At 31.9% G+C, this 20,457-nt stretch overlaps 3 protein-coding genes across 4 annotated transcripts in view; 2 read left to right on the top strand and 1 right to left on the bottom strand.

The window, feature by feature from the left end:
* Positions 1-51: 51 nt before the first annotated feature.
* bcn92 (LYR motif-containing protein bcn92) lies at positions 52-5,021 on the top strand. The gene is made up of 3 exons (XM_023163668.2): positions 52-232; positions 290-410; positions 4,574-5,021. Exons 1-3 carry the CDS (start codon positions 153-155, stop codon positions 4,631-4,633), a joined length of 261 nt encoding a protein of 86 aa, XP_023019436.1. The 5' UTR covers positions 52-152; the 3' UTR covers positions 4,634-5,021.
* Positions 1,491-3,367, top strand: LOC141487227 (uncharacterized). Its single transcript, XM_074186046.1, has 3 exons — positions 1,491-2,314; positions 2,401-2,505; positions 2,613-3,367. The coding sequence occupies exons 1-3, from the start codon at positions 2,251-2,253 to the stop codon at positions 2,750-2,752; spliced, it is 309 nt and encodes a 102-aa protein (XP_074042147.1). The 5' UTR covers positions 1,491-2,250; the 3' UTR covers positions 2,753-3,367.
* A 6,659-nt stretch (positions 5,022-11,680) lies between the features above and the next one.
* The window catches only part of LOC111508229 (uncharacterized), a 34,047-nt gene continuing 25,270 nt past the window's right edge, over positions 11,681-20,457 (bottom strand). For both annotated transcript variants that reach the window (XM_074186358.1, XM_074186359.1), the window contains exon 7: positions 11,681-14,822. In XM_074186358.1, the coding sequence (XP_074042459.1) occupies positions 14,654-14,822 (169 nt within the window). In that variant the 3' untranslated portion in view covers positions 11,681-14,653. The remainder of the gene's footprint in view (positions 14,823-20,457) is intronic.

The following is a 20,457-nucleotide window of genomic DNA, read 5'->3' as shown; positions in this document are numbered from 1 at the left end:
TTCCTGAACAATCAGCTTTCTGGTCGGATCCCCCAGCAGCTCAGGTCATTATAAGAATAAGAGGAAGTAAATTCTTCCATAACCTCTGATAATTTTGAAATCTTGAAGTGAAAAATAAATTTATCACAGTAGAATAGTAAATTGTAGACATAATGGCAACTAAAACTATAATTTTAAGATTATATAAAGCAATGCTGAAAGAGTCCCAAAAAATTCCTGCTTATAATTTCAGGTAGGGCTATCATTTCTAATTCACCCCATTTATTAATGAAAGCAAAACTGTTCCTAGGAAATATGCCATCCGAAGGGTTCGGGATGGATTTAGAGCAAATAAATATTTATCAAATTCAGATGCTTTACGATTGAAAGTTGAGGAGGCTGAAACAAACTTGGAGGTCATTCGAAGACAAGTAAGTGAGAGAAATTGAGTAAACCTTTTTTGGTTTCTACTTCTCCAATAATATATAACGAAGAAAACGTTCAAGGAAAGAAATTAAACAAGCAGGATTTGCTGACCAATCGACAGACTACCATTTGTTCAGAATGCGATAAATATTCATTTTAACAGCTCCCAATAGTTTTGCAATCATTTTGAATCGATTTGAGTATTTTCTTCTGTTCATCACAAAGCTGAAGACAAAATTTAGTGCTTTGGTCAACTTTCGCGAATACTTCCAAAAAATCCATTATTTCAGGAATTTCTCAATAATCTAGCAAACTACATTATAATTGTTCATACACTTTTGTAAGAGACTCTTTCATTGTTTCTATTGGCAGTGTTACAAAATTAAACAGAAATGTTGTATAGGAATTTTCACAACAAAATTGAAGTATCTCCTCCAAAGAACATAGTGAAGGTACCAACTGACTAATGTTTGATTAAGCCAACTTATGATCTTTATATCTCAAATGTGCTTTTTAATAAAATCTTTGAAAAATGGAGTTACAAAAATGTTTGACTTCTGATTTCATATGTGGATCCTCCTGGCGCAGTCGTGAGCTGCACACATCTTATCTAGTGCATTTACTTTTAGGCCATACTTGTTGGGCTTTTTCGGAATGTATTGGCAAAAGCCACATCTCCCGCGAAATGCCTCCAACTTTTCATATATAGTGACATTCTCAAAAAGTGTGTATGCATATTCGCATTTTTCAACGAACAAAACAAATATTGATCTAATTGGGGCCAATTTATCAACTTCGTGTCTTTCCCTTCTGGTATCCATATCGTCAAATCGCAAATTCTGAAGTAAGAAAGAAAAACGAAATTTTGACATACCAATCCGAAAACTTTCTACTCCAATTCCATTATTATTCCATAACTCATCAATGTTGACCCGATCAGACTTCAACACGCCAGCTATATATAGCAGCCCAATAAAACGATGCATCTCAGAAACATTTGTGCCTGGCTCTCACAACAATCTGTCGCCAAATTTGGGTCTTTGCTTGTCGAAATGTTGGTTAGTATAGCGTACAACTTGTGTTATAATCACAAAACAGCCACACATAGAAATGTAAGTTAAATGGGAACACTTGGTTATATGTTACGCGGCTGCCAAACCAGGGATGGCGACACTATCGCGGTTTTCTCCAGTTTTCTGTAATGAATCACGTGCCTTCTGCGCGCGCATGATTCAAATTACTGTTTACAGAAGAAGAATGAACTTAAATTAGGTAGGACGTCCGTTAGTTTTGTTGTGATAATAATGTATAAATATGGTTTGGGACTGTTTTCCTTTTCAAATTGTGTTTTTGCTTGTGTACTGTCAGTTTCATATTTTTATTTATCGTAATGAGTACTTCCGAACATAAACGATATCGAAAAAAGTGCTGCGTTCCTTCTTGTGAGGATAGGAAGAGTAGTCAACATCGGTTTCCCAAAGATGACCCCGCTGTTTTCGATGTTTGGCTCAAGAATATAAACAATAAAGAACTCTTCAATGTACCCCATGAGAAAATTTATTGTAACTCACGAGTTTGTGACAGACATTTCGCTGTTGAAGATAAAATTACTAGCAGAAGAGGTTTAAAACGACATGCTGTACCTGTTTTATTTCTTCCTGGTAAGTAAGCATAATCCTTACTCCTTTTGATATCTTGCAATTCTAGTTTATATATCTTATTCATCATATTCTCATTATTAAACAACAATTAGATTAACCACTTATCGAGTGCACCATAAGTATTGCTATATGAATTTGCAGAAAAATAGAGATGTCATGATGTGGTTGAATAATAGTGTTCTACATGTTTTCAGAAACTATCGAAGTACCAAGAGGTATGGCAAGAATGAGTAGGTCTTCTGTGGCAGGTAAGAATTATTGTAAAACTGTAGTTCCAAAATATATGTAGTTTATAGAAAAAAATCCATACAAATGCTGCAATTTCATTTTATAGGCCAAGAACAATATGAGGACATGTGTCAGCCCTCCACTTCCATACCTGAGCAAGAAATTTGTTTTGGTACACCTTCCAGAAATGAAATTATCAGTGTTACCCAAGGTATGAATAGAAAAATCTTGGAATGTTCATCATACACACCAATTTGTTAATTTTACACAATATATGAAAGAAAGAAAGAGAAATTATATATTCATGTAATTTTTCAGGTCATGGAAGCTGTGATAATAGCTATATAAACCAGCCATCAACTTCCACTTTTGAGCAAGAGCAAGAAAGTCATTTCCGGACACCAACAAGGAATAGAATAAGCGTTTGTGTAATTTTACAAATATTTCACAAATTTTGAGGAAAATAATACTGGAGCAACTGTCCTTTAACCTAGTCAACTGTCCAGATCATTCTGACAATGATTCAAAACTGTGTCATCTGATTGTTAGATGCTGTTTGTATTTTTGGTGTAGAAAAGTCAATTTGGTTACTAGGGGGAGAGATAAAAAATTCATTAGGTTTTTGAACACCCAGACAAACAGCGATTTCATTGATCCAATTATATTGTCTGCTCATGAAAAATTTTTGAAGAAAAAGAATCGTTTATTGAAAAAACATTAATGTAAGTTGAGGTTTACGTATTTCCAATAAATTTTGAACTGAGTTCATATAGTTTCATTACCACATTTACACAAATTTAACTGAAAATAAATATGGTTGATCATAATTTGAGGTAATTCAGTTCACATATTTATTGTTGCTTCACTTGTTGATATTTTTGATTGGTCAAGGTTTTTCCCAGATGATTTCTGTGGAATCAAAACCTGACCGGTAGTGAAGCAACAATAACAATAAATGATGAGATTGGAACCTGTGGTGTAACAGTTGAAACTTTTCCTAGAGATCAATCTCCCTAACACCAAACTGATATTTTTGCACTCGACGCGCGTTTTGCTATCAAGGTTAGCATCTTCAGGAGAAGAAAATTGATACTGTATCAATTTTCTTCTTCTGAAGATGCTAACCTTGTTAGCGAAACGCGCGTCGAGTGCAAAAATATCAGTTTGGTGTTAGGGTAATTGATCTCTAGGAAAAGTTTCAACAAAAAAGTAAAATGCGAACAGCCACTATTTGAATTTCGCGCTATATCTCTTAGGTTCGGCTGCCAAACACTGGAGGCGCTGAGAAAAGTGGTTCTGTCGTCAACATTGCCGTTACCGTTCTATGTGTGGCTGTTTTGTGGTTATAATCTCCAAATCAAAGAAATACTTCCATATATTTATAGCAGACTTCAAGTCACTAACAGCTATATTTGGTCCCGGGAGATGAATTGCCAAATTCTCTGCACGTGTTGTGGATGAAGGAGGGGCACATTTTGACCATTTTGCTTTTTTATCTTTTCCAAGAAAGTATGGTAGATTAGCCATTGGTCCTATTTCGGTATCGGATATTTCCTTTTCTGTGTCTGAGTTTTCTTCCTGTACATCTATGTTATCTTCTTCCAAATCGTCAACCGAATCCTTTACTTTCTCTTCATCTGATTCCTCTTCTAAACACTCTATCAGTTTGTTTAACCTTTCTAATTCCTTCTTGTAGCTACCCATCTGTAAAATGAACTTCAAAACTAAAGAAAATCTTTAAAATACCTTTCTTTTACTCGAAAATGCAACTAAAAAATTGAATGTTGAAATTAGAATGCGTTACTGCCGCGGACTGTCACTCCGCAAAAACTATAATTTATAACTCAACACACCTGTGCTCACCTGGCGACACACTGATGGTCGTGGAATTTAGCTTGAGGATTATTGAGACGGAGAGGGTCAGCTAGTGGGGGAATTCCAAATAATTAGGAATTCTCGGGCGCTTCGGAGTCCGAGTCCGCGCGGCAGTGCCGAAAGGTTAAGGAAACATCCAAGATAGCGGTCTTTTCATCATAACTAATAATATTTCCTTGATCTAAGGTTCAATGGTGTTTCTGAAGAAGTTTGGGGTGTTCTAAAAAATTGGAAACATGATCCTTCTGAAAAATTTCTTCTTGGTATTTAATTTGGTCTGAAGGTTCACTATTATTATACATTATTGTAGAAGTACAGAGCCAGATGAGTATTTTGGCAAACGTTTATTTCTTAAAAAAATTCTAAAAACCAAAGAATGATTGCTATTATTTTTTTTGTTACAGGTGATTGTAGGCCAGTTATACACTGCTGAGAAATTGGTTATAGAACATCAATCAAAGTGAAATATCGGTTAGGAATGAATTATTAGTTTCACAAATTATAAAGTTTATCAGGTGTTTATGGTGAATCTCGGTTCATGTTCTGCATTATCACTTTCTAATAACAAATACTAGTGATGAACGTAGTATATAATAAAAACCCATTTATTTTGAATATGAAAAATAACTCGGGTTCCATCATGATCACTGTTACAATATCTTTCAATACTTTTTGTAGGAATAAGTGTGATTGCTTTTAGTTCTTTATGTAAAAAAAAATTATATGTTTGTAGAACACAGATCTGTATATAAATGTTTGAAAAAGTTAAATATTTTATAGTGATTTTTAAATCAAGTTAATTGAAATGGAGGAAGTTGTTGGTTTATATTGTTATATTGTTTTCATACTGGACTTTTGTTTTTATTAATTTTCTCTATAATAAATGCCCATTTCAAAAATTCAGAAATACTTTTTCTTAGTTGCATCGACCATAATAGTAATGTTTATTCATCATTTTGGATACAACAAATATAATAGTTATATCAACTGTTATATTTGATGTATACTGTATGTATTTTCAATAGAGATCCACAAGTAATGCAGGATAATCCTTAAGGCTCTCTAATAGACCTTTTCATCATAAGACGAGCGCAAGCGTAGCTGTCATATTGAAATGGCGGTAATTCAAAACATTCGTACTTTTTTAATCAACAATGGCTGGGCAAGGAATATTATCTCAACAAATAAATAAATTATTGGAAAAAACCATTGATGGTGCTTCACTCGTTAATAATTCAGTTGAGGCTCATAATTGTGAACAATTAAAAAGGTGGTTAAAACGTCATGGGCGTCCGCAAAAAGGAAAAAAAGTGAGCTGATGAGAGGTTAGGTATCAGCATTTGTTTACTATCTAAAAACATATAAAAAAAATAGTATTTACAGTTTTATTCTTATTAATAATGTCGATTTATTTGATGTAATTGAAAATATATTTCAGTTGACAAGAGTATTACTTATGGAACTAATAAATAAATCAAGCCATTAATATTTCCATTGAGTCCACAGTTTGTCAACAGCTTAAAACTGATTACATCAGAGTTCGATGGACTCATATTTTCTACATTCATTAATATCAGTAGAATACTTCATTGATGCCTTACAAGTATGTTAAAAACAGTTTAAACAAATATAAAGGTAAATATTATTAAAATACGTCTATAAAGCGTGTGTGAAGGACTGATTTGATTTCCACTGAGTTCATGAAAGCAAACAAATATTTTTCTGTGATCATGGCCTTAGACAATTTTATTCGAAGTGAACTGCAGAATCATTTGGGTAATTTTCTATATAACTGAAAATGCTACACCTATTATGGACATGGATGAAAGAGTACTTTATAAAGGTTGACCGAGTTATTTGAGTAATGAGTAATATATATTATGAAATGAATTAAATAAAGAATGTAAATTTTGATCAGTCTATGTGCCAGGTTTAGAATCTAAGATTTTGTTCCAAATAGAGTCTATGTGCCATTCCTAACATTTTCATAAATATGCCGATAGCTATTTCATTGGAAACTAGTAGAACAATCACTTCCAGATAGCAGCAGTTGTATCGACCATATTTGATATACATTTAATTAATCTATGGTCCAGTCATATTTTTTTTAATTTGGCACGTAAATTTACTAAATGTGTTTTGTTCACCCCGATAATTTTTTACAATGTTGGGAAAAATTATAGAAATTGAAGACATAAAGTTACAAAAAGCTTGGTAAGTGTACAAAAAAAGTAGTATGGTCAATGAAAGTTGACATAAAAATCAGTTTCAAGTAATACACGTAGAAAAGGAAAATTTAAAAGACCTTTACCCTGTGGCAGATAAATAATATAAACATCACAAACCGTGTTGTACCAAAGCACTAGTGATGCAACACCGTATAGTGGTATATTGACCTGACAAGTATCATCAGTGATATTGGGCTGAACTAAAAACAAACTGAATAGCTGACAACATATTCAAGAATTTGAGGAAAAAACCTAATATGAAAACTTATTTGTTGTACCAGTTGTAAGACATAGTGATTAGGTACTCTGCACTAAATTTCCAAGATACAGAATATTGATATTATACGAAATCATCATTTCTCCCCCAATATCTCTGAAACTGTTTTAGCATTTTTTTACATATACATTTTTTTTCCATAGCAAAGGTTTTCTTAATGTTCATCAGTGGCGTCCCTGTTAACATGCCCTGCTATATATTTTATCAAAATCATGATACGCCACCGCTCTTTTCCAAATGAATATTATTTTTGTAATTTTCCTCTGTTCATAAAAATGTTCTTCTGCCTTTGTTTTGTCAGTTGAATGGTTGTTGAGATACAAGATCTATACAAGATATTCATAAGTTTTCATTTATCATTTGTATACTGCTTTAAATTGTTTATTTTTTGTATTGGGTACCCATTGATTTTAAAAACCAAAACTATTACGAACAAACAATACCCAAATTGAATTAACTGTTCAAAATGTCTCCCTCATGCAAGTATACAAGTTCCAGTTCTCCTTCTCATAGACTCACAAACTATTATGCAGGGAACTATTACGCAGTTTCGCAATTCTTCCTAAGTTTGAATTGGTTGTGTATAGAGATCTTTATTTTCCTGGGGTCAGATCACACATAACCTGCATAAGATGGCCACACAGATAAAGGGTGCTGGATCACATAAACCTTGGGTAACATAACAAAATACAGAGTACACATTACATTCGTTTTTTTATTGACACGATTTGAAAAAATACAATCACAACATGTTTCGCTAGCACAGTAGCTTTGTCAAGTGTATCGTGAGGTGTAGTTTTTGACATTACATTAGTTCGGACTTCCATTGTCTATGATTTGAAATCCCTGAATCAATAAAATTATAACTGTTAGCTAAAAAAATAACAATTATATTAAGCAAAAAAAACTGAAATTATAATGAAATTACAAGCAACAGTTGAAAAATTAACAATAAATGAAAATTAAAATATTTCAAGCTAAGTTACTTTACAATGTTTCGATTGTTAGTATTCACAATCGTCTTCGGGTAACTTTGGTAATTGTTCAATTTTCAATTGTTGCTTGTATTTTATTTCATTGTATATTATATATATATATATATATATATATATATATATATATATATATATATATAGTTGAAGGACAGTCTTTGCTGACTAGTTAAGAACAAAACTTGGGAATTTCTTTGGGTGAACAGCAGAACGGAAGTGTACTCTTATAACACAAGTTATTCCAATATTTCGATAAAATTTATTTCCCTGAGGATGATAATAAATTTTATCGAAATATTGGAATAACTTGTGTTATAAGAGTACACTTCCGTTCTGCTGTTCACCCAAAGAAATTCCCAAGTTTTGTATATATATATATATATATATATATATATATATATATATATATATATATATATATATATATATATATATATATATAATTGTTATATTTTTAGCTAATCTTTTTAATTTTATTGATTTTTTCAGAGGTTTCAAATCATTTTATTTCATTTTAGACAATGGAAGTCCGAACTAATGAAATGCACCATTAAACACTCAACCACCTTCATACAAACACAAAACATTCTCGAAATTGAGAAGGTCTGATAATAATGAAATGTATTGTATTAAAGTGTATAATATTTTAAAATTCTTGCAAAGCGCTTTCGACTTTCGTCATCATCAGTGCTCACTTGTCAGGCAACAGGAAGTATCAAGATAAGTGAATTGTACATTGTAATATTTGAATTATATAAAACAAAATAGGCTTATAGCCAAGAAAATACATTTTTGGATTGAGGCCATGTGGTTCAGTCAAAGTATCTTATGAAGATACTTTGACTGAAGTCAAAAATTCGATATTGGTGAAGTTATAATTACTTAAAATTTTTGTTATTTGTTTAAAATGTGGCGTCCTTGGACAAGTACTAATAGTAATAACGAGTGTGATAAAAACGCAGACTTTTTCCTGTGTAGTGATTCCAATAGTGCTGGTGGACAATGCGAAAAAGAGATACCAATAAGATTCGGATGCATTTGAATATTGAAACACAGAGAGTATGTTTCAATGTATATAAGAATCTACATATCAAGTTTGGTTTCGAGGAAAAAAAAAACTATTTCAAGCAACATCAGATTTGACCGAAATTCCTTTCTCAACTGTACGTAAAATAGTCAAGAACAAACCTTATAAACGCAAGACGCGATTACCACAACCTTTAGATGTTCACCTAATAAAATCATAAAAAAAACAACATACGACTGTTACAAAAGCAATGAGATTCCTACAATTGAAATCATAAGGAAGAAATTGAATACTTCCGGCCATAACGTGAGCTACTGTGACAAAACTCTTCAGAATTGGATAAAGAAACTAGGATTTAAATTTAAAATAATAAACAAATGTCAAGCAGTTATGGAAAGCAGAAGCATAGTGGAATTGCGCAACAAATACTTGAAACAAATAACTAACTATAGACAAGAACAACGGCAAATTTTCTATTTGGACGAAACTTGGTATGACACTCATGACACAATTACGAAAGGGTGGACTGATGGTTCGAGAATGTGTACGCCTAACATGCCTGCAAACAAAGGATCGCGACTAATCATTGTGCATTGCGGAGGAAGTAAAGGATGGGATGGTCCCAAATTTGGATGTTCTTGTTCTTGACAATGCTTCCTATCATTCCCGACAGCTCATCAAAGTACCGAATGAAAATTCGAGGAAAGATGAAATACTAAGTTTTTTAATGGATAACAATACCAAAAACTAACTATGTAATGTAATGAAGAATCCTTTGGAAAGTTCAAGTTTCTAATAAGATCGCTTAGCTCTTCCTGAGTAAAGCGCTCAGGACGTGTTGAATCCCCTTCGAAATCACTGTCGTCTTCCTCAACTCTATTAGTCTGTAGTTCGTCAGATAACGTTTCGACATTATCCTCTGGTAACCTAGGTAGGCTGCTAAGTATGGGAATGGGTATCTACTCAAGCTGATGTGGAATTGGTCTTATTGCTGAATCGAGGTTAGGATATGTCCACGTATGTCGATTGTTATTATTATATTCACAAGACAGAAATAGCAATCGTTGAAATGATTTTTTGGTTCCCTCCATACCATTGGAACACCAAAATTTAAACATTTTCGTTGTCCTTTCGTCCACTGTCAAGTGTCAAGGCAAGTTTTGCACACTATATGTGGCACCCAGGATTTATCTTAATCTTCTAAATGAACACCAAAATAGGCTTGATATGCTCTTTTTATAAAATCACAAACTGGTTTTCTACTTATTCACACAACAACGTCTGCTTGTAGAAGCCATGAATTTCAGTTATCACAAACAAACTCTTGCAACGAAACTCAAGTTCAGACTGAATTACAATGGAATGCAGTCGACTTTATAGGAATTTAAAGTATTTGACGAGTATGTTGTATCTCGAAAACTAGGGCTGATACAATGAAAAGGTTTGTATTTTTGGAATCAGCACAGCTGAATTAATCAAAATCAGCTGATTTTTCTTCGGCAGCAAGACCAGTAGCAGTTTATGGTCGTTTGACCAATACCATTGTATATTGCAGCAAGCCTAGGGGCGATCACGCACTGATCATTGTTTATATAAACTGAATCTCGAATTGAAATATACTTTTGTCCTCATAATAATCTTACTACAGTTCAAGCTGATTTTGCACAAGGAGAGCAAATTAATGCGTTTTATTTTCTACCTCAAAAACAGTTTGCCGAACGAAAACACTCACGAGACCATGAAAAAATAATAGGTAATTACAAAGAATTGATCATGATAAGAATATGGCAGGACGTGTTAACTGGAATATTACTGGTGAACATTAAGAAAACCTTTACCACGAAAAAAAATTCATGCGTACTTTGCAAGTACTAACATTGAAAAAAAGCCAAAGTATTAAATTAAGAATTTTTCCATCCACGGATTATCGCCCTTCAGGATCAGCATTCAATTATGAATAGACAAATTTTCAAGAATTAAATTCTTGAGAAGGGTTTTGGCTTTCTCCTTTTTTTTGTATAAAAATGGTTAAGTACAAAGCCAAAACTTTTTTTTCCCAATTTCGTTTTCCTATTCTACTTAGATATCATAATAGATTATCAATAACTAGTGTATAATTTCGACAATACGATATGATTTTGAATGACTTTCGATATCACATGTATGTGTTATGGGTTCAAACCAACCAAAAAGCAAATTTTTTTATAAGAGGAGGAAAATAACCAATAAACCATGATGGTTAGTTTAATGGATCATTGAGAATAATCACAGATACATCTTCAAGACTAGAAGCCAGTTGAAGTTCAACTGTTTCAAAATTATTTTATTTAGACTCTGCAAAATTTAACAAATGGGGCAAAGTAGAGTTTGCCCAACAAAAGGTGGTGGAAGAAACCGGAAGGAATTGATATGCGGTTGGTTACCTCGTTTATGGCCAGATGTGGGATGACAAATATTGTTGTCGTTCGCTTCAGCCTTGTTCCAGGAATGATTCTCTGAAAGGATCTCGATTTTTGATTATGGAATATCATCAACTTCATGTTGAGATGGACACTACCTTGCCAAACGAGAAGCCAAATAGCCCGACAGTAAATGCAGGAATCGCTTCTATAAGTGAAAAATACTGCACTGACACCTGTCAGATATACTCCAACGCCCTTCGTGATATTAGTCAGGGAGTAGTTGTTTTCTGATAGGTGTCAATTCATTAATCTACAGCGTAGGGGAGTTGAGATTGGCCTGAAAAAATTGTTCTTTAAGACAATTTGAATCAATTGAGTCTAAAAGAGTTGAAAAAATCAAGTTCCAACTTCGAATATTCATCTTGTAATTGGGTGAAAAAAATTTGCTCAAACAAGTATGAGCTTCTAATCACTTAATACACATATCAGGAGTCAAATAATCCAAAGAAAACGAAATGCGCCAGTGACTAATTGAACCAATTGAGTCATACTTACCGTTTGATAGGGTTGAAAAAAAATCAGTCGAACAAGTAAAAGTTTAATATGAAATAATATAAAAGTACAAAAGCTACATAGATCAACTTCGAACATAAGCCGATATGTCTCATAATTAATATTATTATCTAAATTGTTCTTTCAGCCTTCAAAATGAATTTGACTAAACATCAACCCAATGCCCAAATTTATTATTAACAATTTAGTAACAATTTTTTTTTGGTAACATGAGGAAAATTTCCTAGAAGGTTACATAAAAATAAAAGAATTATTATTACTATCCTGAAATTTACATTAGGAAAATTTGAAATTATGAAAGCATTCAGTTAACACAGAACTTGACTGGGTTCTCAATAACTTCCATCAGGCATTTGATTAAACGCTTTAATTTTTCACAATTGAAATCTTGTGAAACATTTACCAGTTTTCTATACGTCTACTTTTTCGAAACTGTCAACTGCGAAATTTGCGCTTCTTGATATCGCTTAATTTTGTATCAAACCCAGAAAAGTTGCTCAAATGATTCAATTAACTGAAATGGGGAGAACTGCAAGTCGTGAAAAAAAATATCAAAATATACATAATGAAGTCAATAAATGGAATATTTCAGATGGCTAATTTTTTCAACCTTAACGTAAACTTCGTCGACAGATTTCTAGGAAATAAAATTCGCCTACTCAAAAATATAGGTTTGAAACATATCACAACAATATAGATATTCAGTCACAAGGCAAGAAAGAAAGTCTTTGAGGAACGAACATTATTTCAATTCCTGAATACTGAAGTATCGAGTGAGTTTTGCAAAAAAATGCACAGTTGCTAGCAAAAAATTTAAAGTAGAATAAAAAAGTTTCAACTTGGAACTATCTCTGTAGGTTAGAGAGAAAAAAATCTTTTTCAGCAATCTGGGAAACATCTATTATTCTCTAACAAACTTTTTATAACTCCATTTCATTATTCTAAATATTTTTTGCACGATTAGCTGTTACTACACTTGTCAATGAAAATAAGGTAAAAAAAATTCTTCATTACTTCAAACTAGTTGGACTATAATGACCCTCATTATTGAAGGTAATGCATATAAAAGCTCTAAGTTAGTTGAAAGATTCAGATGTAGTAATTTCCTGATGATGCTAACTCATTCAGCGAAACACACGTAGAGAGGCAGTGTATTTGTTTTGGTGTGAAAGTTTTTTCAAATAAATTTGTCGTAACTGAATTGAAATTACACGCATGAAAACCATTCAAGTAGATATATCCCACTGTGTTCTGAGTTCTAGATTTGCTCTAAAATAAAATCTACATCACAATTGATCTCGACTTTTAATTTTTTTTTCTGTTTTAAAAATATTTTAAAATTATCCTTTTTGATATATCGGTATAATGTTTACTACCTTCATAATGTATGTAGCCTGTAATTTAAGTATAAATATTCAGTTATGTTTGCTCCAGTAGGAGTTTATAACGTATTTACTATTAAATAGTTGTAAATGTTACTCGGTTAAGCAGAGCAGTATCAAGACCAGACCAGACGATTAAAAAATAAAGACATTATTATTGTGATTTTATTAAACAACAGGCATTTCTTCTAATGAAAACATTTTTCCCTCACCAGAACAAAAGTGCTGTCTCATGACTCACGTTTCGCTGAGCTAGCATCATCAATCACCTCCTAACCAAGTTAGCATTACCAGATGACTCAGCCATCTCCTGATGATGCTAACTTGATTATCAAAACACCTGTCAAGATACAGAATTTTTGTTATGGCGAGGAAAAAGTTTCAACAGATTCATTTCACGCCAGATATTCCAAATTCCAATTACCAAGACATGCTTATGCTTTATTACAAGAAATTGAATTGAAGTGGCAAATATAATATTTCTCTCTAGGTAGAAATATATTCGAATATAGTTTGTGATATTAATTTTATTGATTCACTTTATTGGAGATACGAGAGTTTTGTTTTTATCAGTACAAGATGTCAGTAAAAACTTAACCCGAATGGGCAGGTTCATGATACATAAAAAGCAGTGAAACGAGTGTGGACATATCTTAATAAAGTAGTAGCGTAATTGGTGAATAGAATCTATAGAATTTCTCTAATCTATATTAAATTAATTTTCATCTCAGATCACAATGCCTCGTTTTATTCACAAATTAGCATTTTTATACTTTCTTATATTATTTTATATTATTTTCAATTTTTCAACTAATAGGAATATTTTTATCCTTGGTGTTTTCAGTTTACTTATTTAATTTCTTTTCTCTTCTCTTACATTTCAAAATTTTTTTGACAACATACATTCTAATCAATCCAACTGATTACCACAATGTGACCAAAAAAGTTAATAATTCAGATAGAATTTGAAGCTTCTCAGAACCATAAACTAAAACGATTTTATGGTGTTGGGTTAGTGTATAATTGATTCAGTATTCAAAATGGAAGTTGGAATTAAAACTTTCAAGTCAGATATTGAAGGTTAAAGTTCGAATTCTGAGTGTATAGCAGAGAATACTAAGTGCCACTCTCGTCAACAGATTCATCGAAGCTAAGAGAGAAATTAGAATATCCAGTTGTTTTGTTAATCTTGAAAAAGTAGTTCTGATCACATCCTGCCGTTGTCGAGAGAGATTTTCTTTGAATTCATGAAGTTTATACTGAACGTATGGTCACCCAAAATTCAACACACTATAGTCAGTATTTATACTTTTGTCTTTCAAATACTCCCCCTCACTATTTTGAAATATTCCCTCCCGTTGTTCGAAAGAAATATGTGCTAAAAAATGCTCATAGAAATAACCCATTGTCAAGTGTAACACAGCTCATTCAAAAGTGTGCCTGCCGAAAATCAGTCTCAAAAAAACGAAAATGTTGAACAAAGTGTCGCAAAGCTTTTCACAAAACACACAACATCGAAAAAAGCTTTGGGCGAACAACAACATAGAGAAATCATTAACAATAAAAAACAGTCATTTCTTTGACTAGAGTCGCGTAAGATCATTCAGGAGGGTGGAATCCCTGGCGACATGGGCAAGTAGATACTTTCTGCTACAGATAATCTCCTGAATGTTTTGCTTGGACTCATGATCTCGTAATCTGATTCCGTCATGAATAACCTTGAGAGTTTCGATAAATCTTTGGCCGGTAGGGTGCTGCATCTATAGCTGCCGCTAAAAAAGTCAATTGACATTGTCATCAATAAATATTTACTACCATATATTATGCATACATTAACAATATTCTATTTTAACAACATTAAGAAATTCAGTATCTAATATCAGTATAGGGAATTGCAACAAAATCCTTATTGAAACAATTTAAAAACTTCGAAACAAAATTATAAAGTACATATTCAGGTTGAATTACAAGAAGCCTACAATCAACTTGTACAAACCATGACTACAAATTATGTACCTTTATTCATTTGGTCAAAATAAGCTCAAACATTCAAGTCTGACTTTTAAATTCACATTCGACAACCATTCGACAAGATATTCAGGCATTCTAAAATTAATGAGAATAAAAACAAATATTATGAAAAATGAGAAATAATACTTTCTATGTTTTTTAACCACTTATTTGTGAATAACGTTACTGCAGTTTCGTTCTATGAGGACATTTTCAAACTAATAAAATTTACAAACATGACGACCTATTGCTGAAAATATCTATGCTTGATTTGTCTGGCGTCTGTGTAGAGGGAATCTTTGAATGCTGCGGTATTAAGCTGGCAAAATCAGGTACATGTCTTGTATGTATCTATAGGCCTCTATCAGGTAATTTCATAACTTTCTTGAACTCGTTTAATGGATTACTCACCCTATTATCCGAAAATGAAAATAATAATTATGTGATCATAGGCGGGGATTTCAATTTAAATTTCATGGTAGATAGTATGAATTTCAAACTATTTCAAGACCAGCTGGCATGTTTCGACATGAAGCATACGATATCTGTTCCAACACGTACAACAGCAAGCACTAGTACTTGCCTTTGCCTTAATATTTTCATTATCAAAAATGAAAATGCTTACGAAGTCTTTGTGAGAGACTTGCACATCTCAGATCACTTTGCTCAAGTGATTAGATTCTTCACTGAACAAAATGGTATACGAGATGAAAAATAATGTAATTTTGGTTAGGGAGTCCTGGGAAGATCTTGATGGCATTACCTGCCCAAATGTTGCGTATGATAAATTCCATAATATAATTCATTATTACATTGAAGTGGCTTTTCCATCAATTCGTTTTCGTGGACAGAGAAAAAAAAATTATAATATTATCGTGAATTAAATCAAAGGCTTGGTTTCGCTTCATTCAGAGTGTGCCAGGGAAGATGATCGCTATAAAAATGTGAGCAAGCATCTCACACAAATATATAGGGAAGAATTGAAGGAAAATCATAAACGCCATGTTGATCATATAATAGCAAAATCCAATAATAAGTCGAAAACAATGTGGCAGATAATTAACCATCTCAGGATAAATGACAAACGAAACATTAATATTGAAATGAATGATGGTAATGTTGAGATATCAAAAATCGAGATGGCTAATAATTTCAATGCCCTTTTTTCCCCTATGCAGTGTCATGATGAGATAGATATTAAATTTATGAGAGAGAGAGAGAGAGAGAGAGAGAATATGCTTTATTGTATACATGATAAATCATGGTTACAAAGCTTAAAAATAGTGCAAAATAATACATATAAAATATTAAAATCAGTACAAGGTGTGTGTACACACACACCAACAGACACACACATGCATAGTACATACATTAAAAACACAATAAAGTCCTAAGCCTGAGTCAATTTTTACAAGAGAGAAAATATATATATATATATATATATATATATATATATATATATATATATATATATATATATACATCCCGATATCAATATGGCATCCATACATTGAATGCGCTGATAGGGCGTCCATCATAATTTGAAGAATTTACCGAATATATTTCATGGTAAGTACTAGAAAACTGATTTCTGTAGGCTGGCATGACATTTTCACCACCATAAAAAAATTGAGTTCACTATTGATTCGATAGTAGAGCGTCCGTCCGTCAAACATTCATAAGAACTCCTCAGTATACACCATCATCAGACATCTGATTGATAATAGGGAGTCCAATAAGTATATTTTCATACATGAAATAGATTATTGGGAATCCTTACAACGTTGCCAATATTTACCGCATTAAATGTAGGCAGCAAGTGGGTTTTAATTTCTTCACATCTGTTTTTCAACAAGCGTTGTGCCAACGACAAATTGCGTATGGATTTCAGGTAGCCGGTATGTATTTCATTTTTACATAGGTACCAAGTGATATTGACTGATCATGAAAAGTTTATTCCATAACGAAATTTTCAATATCATTCGATAATTTTTGTCTTGGTTGGCATATTTCCATTTTAACACTGTATGATATTTAAGCGAGCCGAATATAATGATAGGAGAAGTGAAACCGACACATGCATGGTGTGATTATTGAAAGTTCAACTTTAATTACAAAAAGTTCATTGTATATTTCCATTAGAAAACAGCAAGAATTCAAAGTATTCAAACTAGTTGAAGACGCCAAAATGACAGACGATAGGATAAATAATATGAATTACCAAAGAATGTAAATATTCACGGCCGTAGATGACAGTGTAAAATCTGTTTTCAGCGTTTGCGTGGTTTGCAGGTTTTTATGCCTGACGTTTCGTCTACTACTGCGGTATACATTATCAGAGGCGATGTGGTAACGGTTGCAAAGCCCGAGTTCGTGGTCGAGTTGTTGTTCCCGTTAACTGAGTTATTGAGCATTGAAAAATTTGGTTGTTGAAAATTGGACGTGCCTGAGTGTTTTGTTGAGCACAGTCATATTTACTCAGTGTCATATTTATTCCATTTGGCTGATACACACTACACAGGATAGCCATCTAGAAGGCATCAAGACCTGTCAAGATTCATTTCCGTGTATGGTATACGATTTTTCGAGTCATGCATTTTTCAATATTTCTTTAAGGACTGACCTAAATATTTTTTAATTTTTTCTAGAGTTTTTCGTTTTTAATACGCTTTTATTAGGTCGACCTGTATGTATGTATGTAACTATGTAGTCAAATCTAAGAAAACTAATTTAACCATCTTTTAAAGATCGTAGCGTTATGAAAATTGGCAGTTTTATGTGATTTTGATGACAATATGGTAGGTACTCTGGAGCTGATCTGATGATGGAGCCGGAAGATAGGCACTAGGATTCCATGATGAAATATCGTATCATAGTCGTGTTTGGTCTTGTAATGAACGTGAATCTCTTTTTATCAATGTGCTCCACAAGATCACATTATAAAAGTTCAAAAACATTATATTTTGTTCATTATGATTTTTTTTAGTAACATAACATATTGTTTTAATTTTTCTATATATTTATCATTATATCCTGTTTCTGTATCAAATAAAGACATTCGGTAAGTTGAACAAACTGTTTTAGCGCAATTTGTTTATAAATTGTGTATGACCGTATGGGAATTCAAAAAATTTTTATCTTCATAATATGATATTCAGAAAAAAATACGATTTTTAATTGTTTATGAACGTTTTTTTATATATCTCGAACGTTCAAATGATTATTCGGAGAATGTTTTCTATTTTGAAAATCATAATTGACATTTCTCTACAAATTGACAGAAACATTTTTCATAATTAATTTTATCATTTATTACCAAAACAATTTATTATTAACGCATTCTTAACCGTCAGAGTTAGTATCTGAGTTTGATACGTAGAATGCCTGAATCAGTTTTCGATATACTGGATGGTTAGTATTTTGTTGATCAACAATCATGCCGTACTCGAAGTTGAAATTGTCATCATCCCAACAACATCGGATGCACTCATCACTGTTTTTCTACTGCTTTAAGTTTTACTGCAGTTAGATACCTACTATGCAACTACAATGAACTAGTTTCAGTAATTCTAAACCTGCCAATGATTATGGTGTTTTCATGGGCAAAAACAGAGTCTCTGTTTTTTCTCATCCCCAATCTGTAGCTGTTGAAAGATTGTTAAGCTATGTTTGAACTTGACTAATCTGATCAAGAAGTGCTTTTTTCCGAACTTTCTTCAGCAGTCTCCGAAAATTATGGTTGAGGTGTCATTAGATTCGGAATAGCGTCTAGAAAGTTTTTGAAAACGGACGACTTCCGAAAATGAAAATAGCAAAAGTTATAAACAATTTAGAGAATAATAAAGAATGGATTTAATTTTTTGAAAATATTTCTAAAACTAATTGAGATTTTCAAAATCGAAAATTCGAAAATAGGAAGAAATTTCCTATAAAAAAGTTTCAACTCCCGGAACTGTAGGACCAATATATATAATTTTCCCGAAGCCCTGAAAATGAGCTCGAAATCGGCTGTCTGGCCGCGCGTGAGCCGTGCCTGTTTGGGCCATTTTTACTAAAAAAAATTTCAGCATTTAAAATATATAAATTAAGGAGTGAAAGAATTCAGGCATATACTCAAATGATAAATGAACAATAATCTGTCGGTAAAAATGTTTATTGCAGTTATTCGATTTATTACGCTATTGTTAATTAACAATTTTCTATCGCTCGATCATCAACAAATCAGAAGTTAGATGAACATATTTCTTTAAAATTTTTATCACTCATTGTTTAAAAATTTATTATAAACAAATGCATTGTTTATAACATGATTGAATTTTTTTTGGATCTTAATTTTTGATAAAAATCATGATTTTTTTCAATTGTCTCTTGAAGAAATTTTTACAATGCAAAAAAACGCATTTGTTGAGTAACAATTTTTTTACCACCAATTAATAATATTAAGAAACCAATTTTTTAAAATAATTATTCATCTTGTTTTTAATTCGGAACAAAAACAATTTAATTTTTAAAATTCTCCATTGTGTATTGAATAAACAATTTGTTAGAAACAAATGAATGTTTTCATTTCATTTTTGTTCCAGTTGCAATTGATGAATGAAAAAAACCATGCATTTTTTTATTCACTCCATTTTTTATCGAATTTATAACAAAGTTTTAAACAATAAGTGATGAAATAAAAAAAATATTTTTATGTAGCTTCTGATTTGAAAAAAAAATATACTAATAATAATAATAAAAAAAAATTGTTCTTCGATTATTTAATAAACTTTTTAATTCAAAAATGCAGTAAATGGTTAATAAATAACTGAAAAATAATAATTTTTCAATATTTTGGAAGTAAATCAATTCCTAACCGTTATAATCATAACTCTATGGAAGGAAAAAAATTCCACACTTTTAGTTTGAAAAATATCACACTTGCAATAATGATAATCGAGTGATAAAAAATTGTTAATTAACAATAGCATAATAAATCTAATAATTGCATTAAAAATTTTTTACCGACAGATTACTGTTAATTTATCTTTTGAGTATATGACTGAATTTTTTCATTCCTCAATTTATATATTTTATATGCTATAAATTTTTTTTTGTAAAATTAACATAAACACGCACGGCCTACACGCGGCTAAACACCCGATTTAGAGCTCTATTTCAGAGCTCCGGGAAAATTATAAATATTGGTCCTACAGTTCCGGTAGTCAGGACTTTTCGATAGGAAATTTCTTCCTCTTTTCGAATTTTTTTTTTTCGATTTTGAAAATTCCAATTAGTTTTTGAGATATTTCCAAAAAACTGGACCCATTTTTTATTTTTCACTAAATTGTTTATAACTTTCGCAATTTTCATTTCCGAAAGTCATTCCGAAACATTGGCAAATGTTTCTCTGAAAAT

The sequence above is a fragment of the Leptinotarsa decemlineata genome, unplaced genomic scaffold (assembly GCF_025532065.1).
Source record: "Leptinotarsa decemlineata unplaced genomic scaffold, Ldec_3_MD MMD2_tig00078422_RagTag_RagTag, whole genome shotgun sequence".
Lineage (NCBI taxonomy): Eukaryota > Metazoa > Arthropoda > Insecta > Coleoptera > Chrysomelidae > Leptinotarsa > Leptinotarsa decemlineata.
This window is presented reverse-complemented; position numbering and strand designations above follow the sequence as displayed.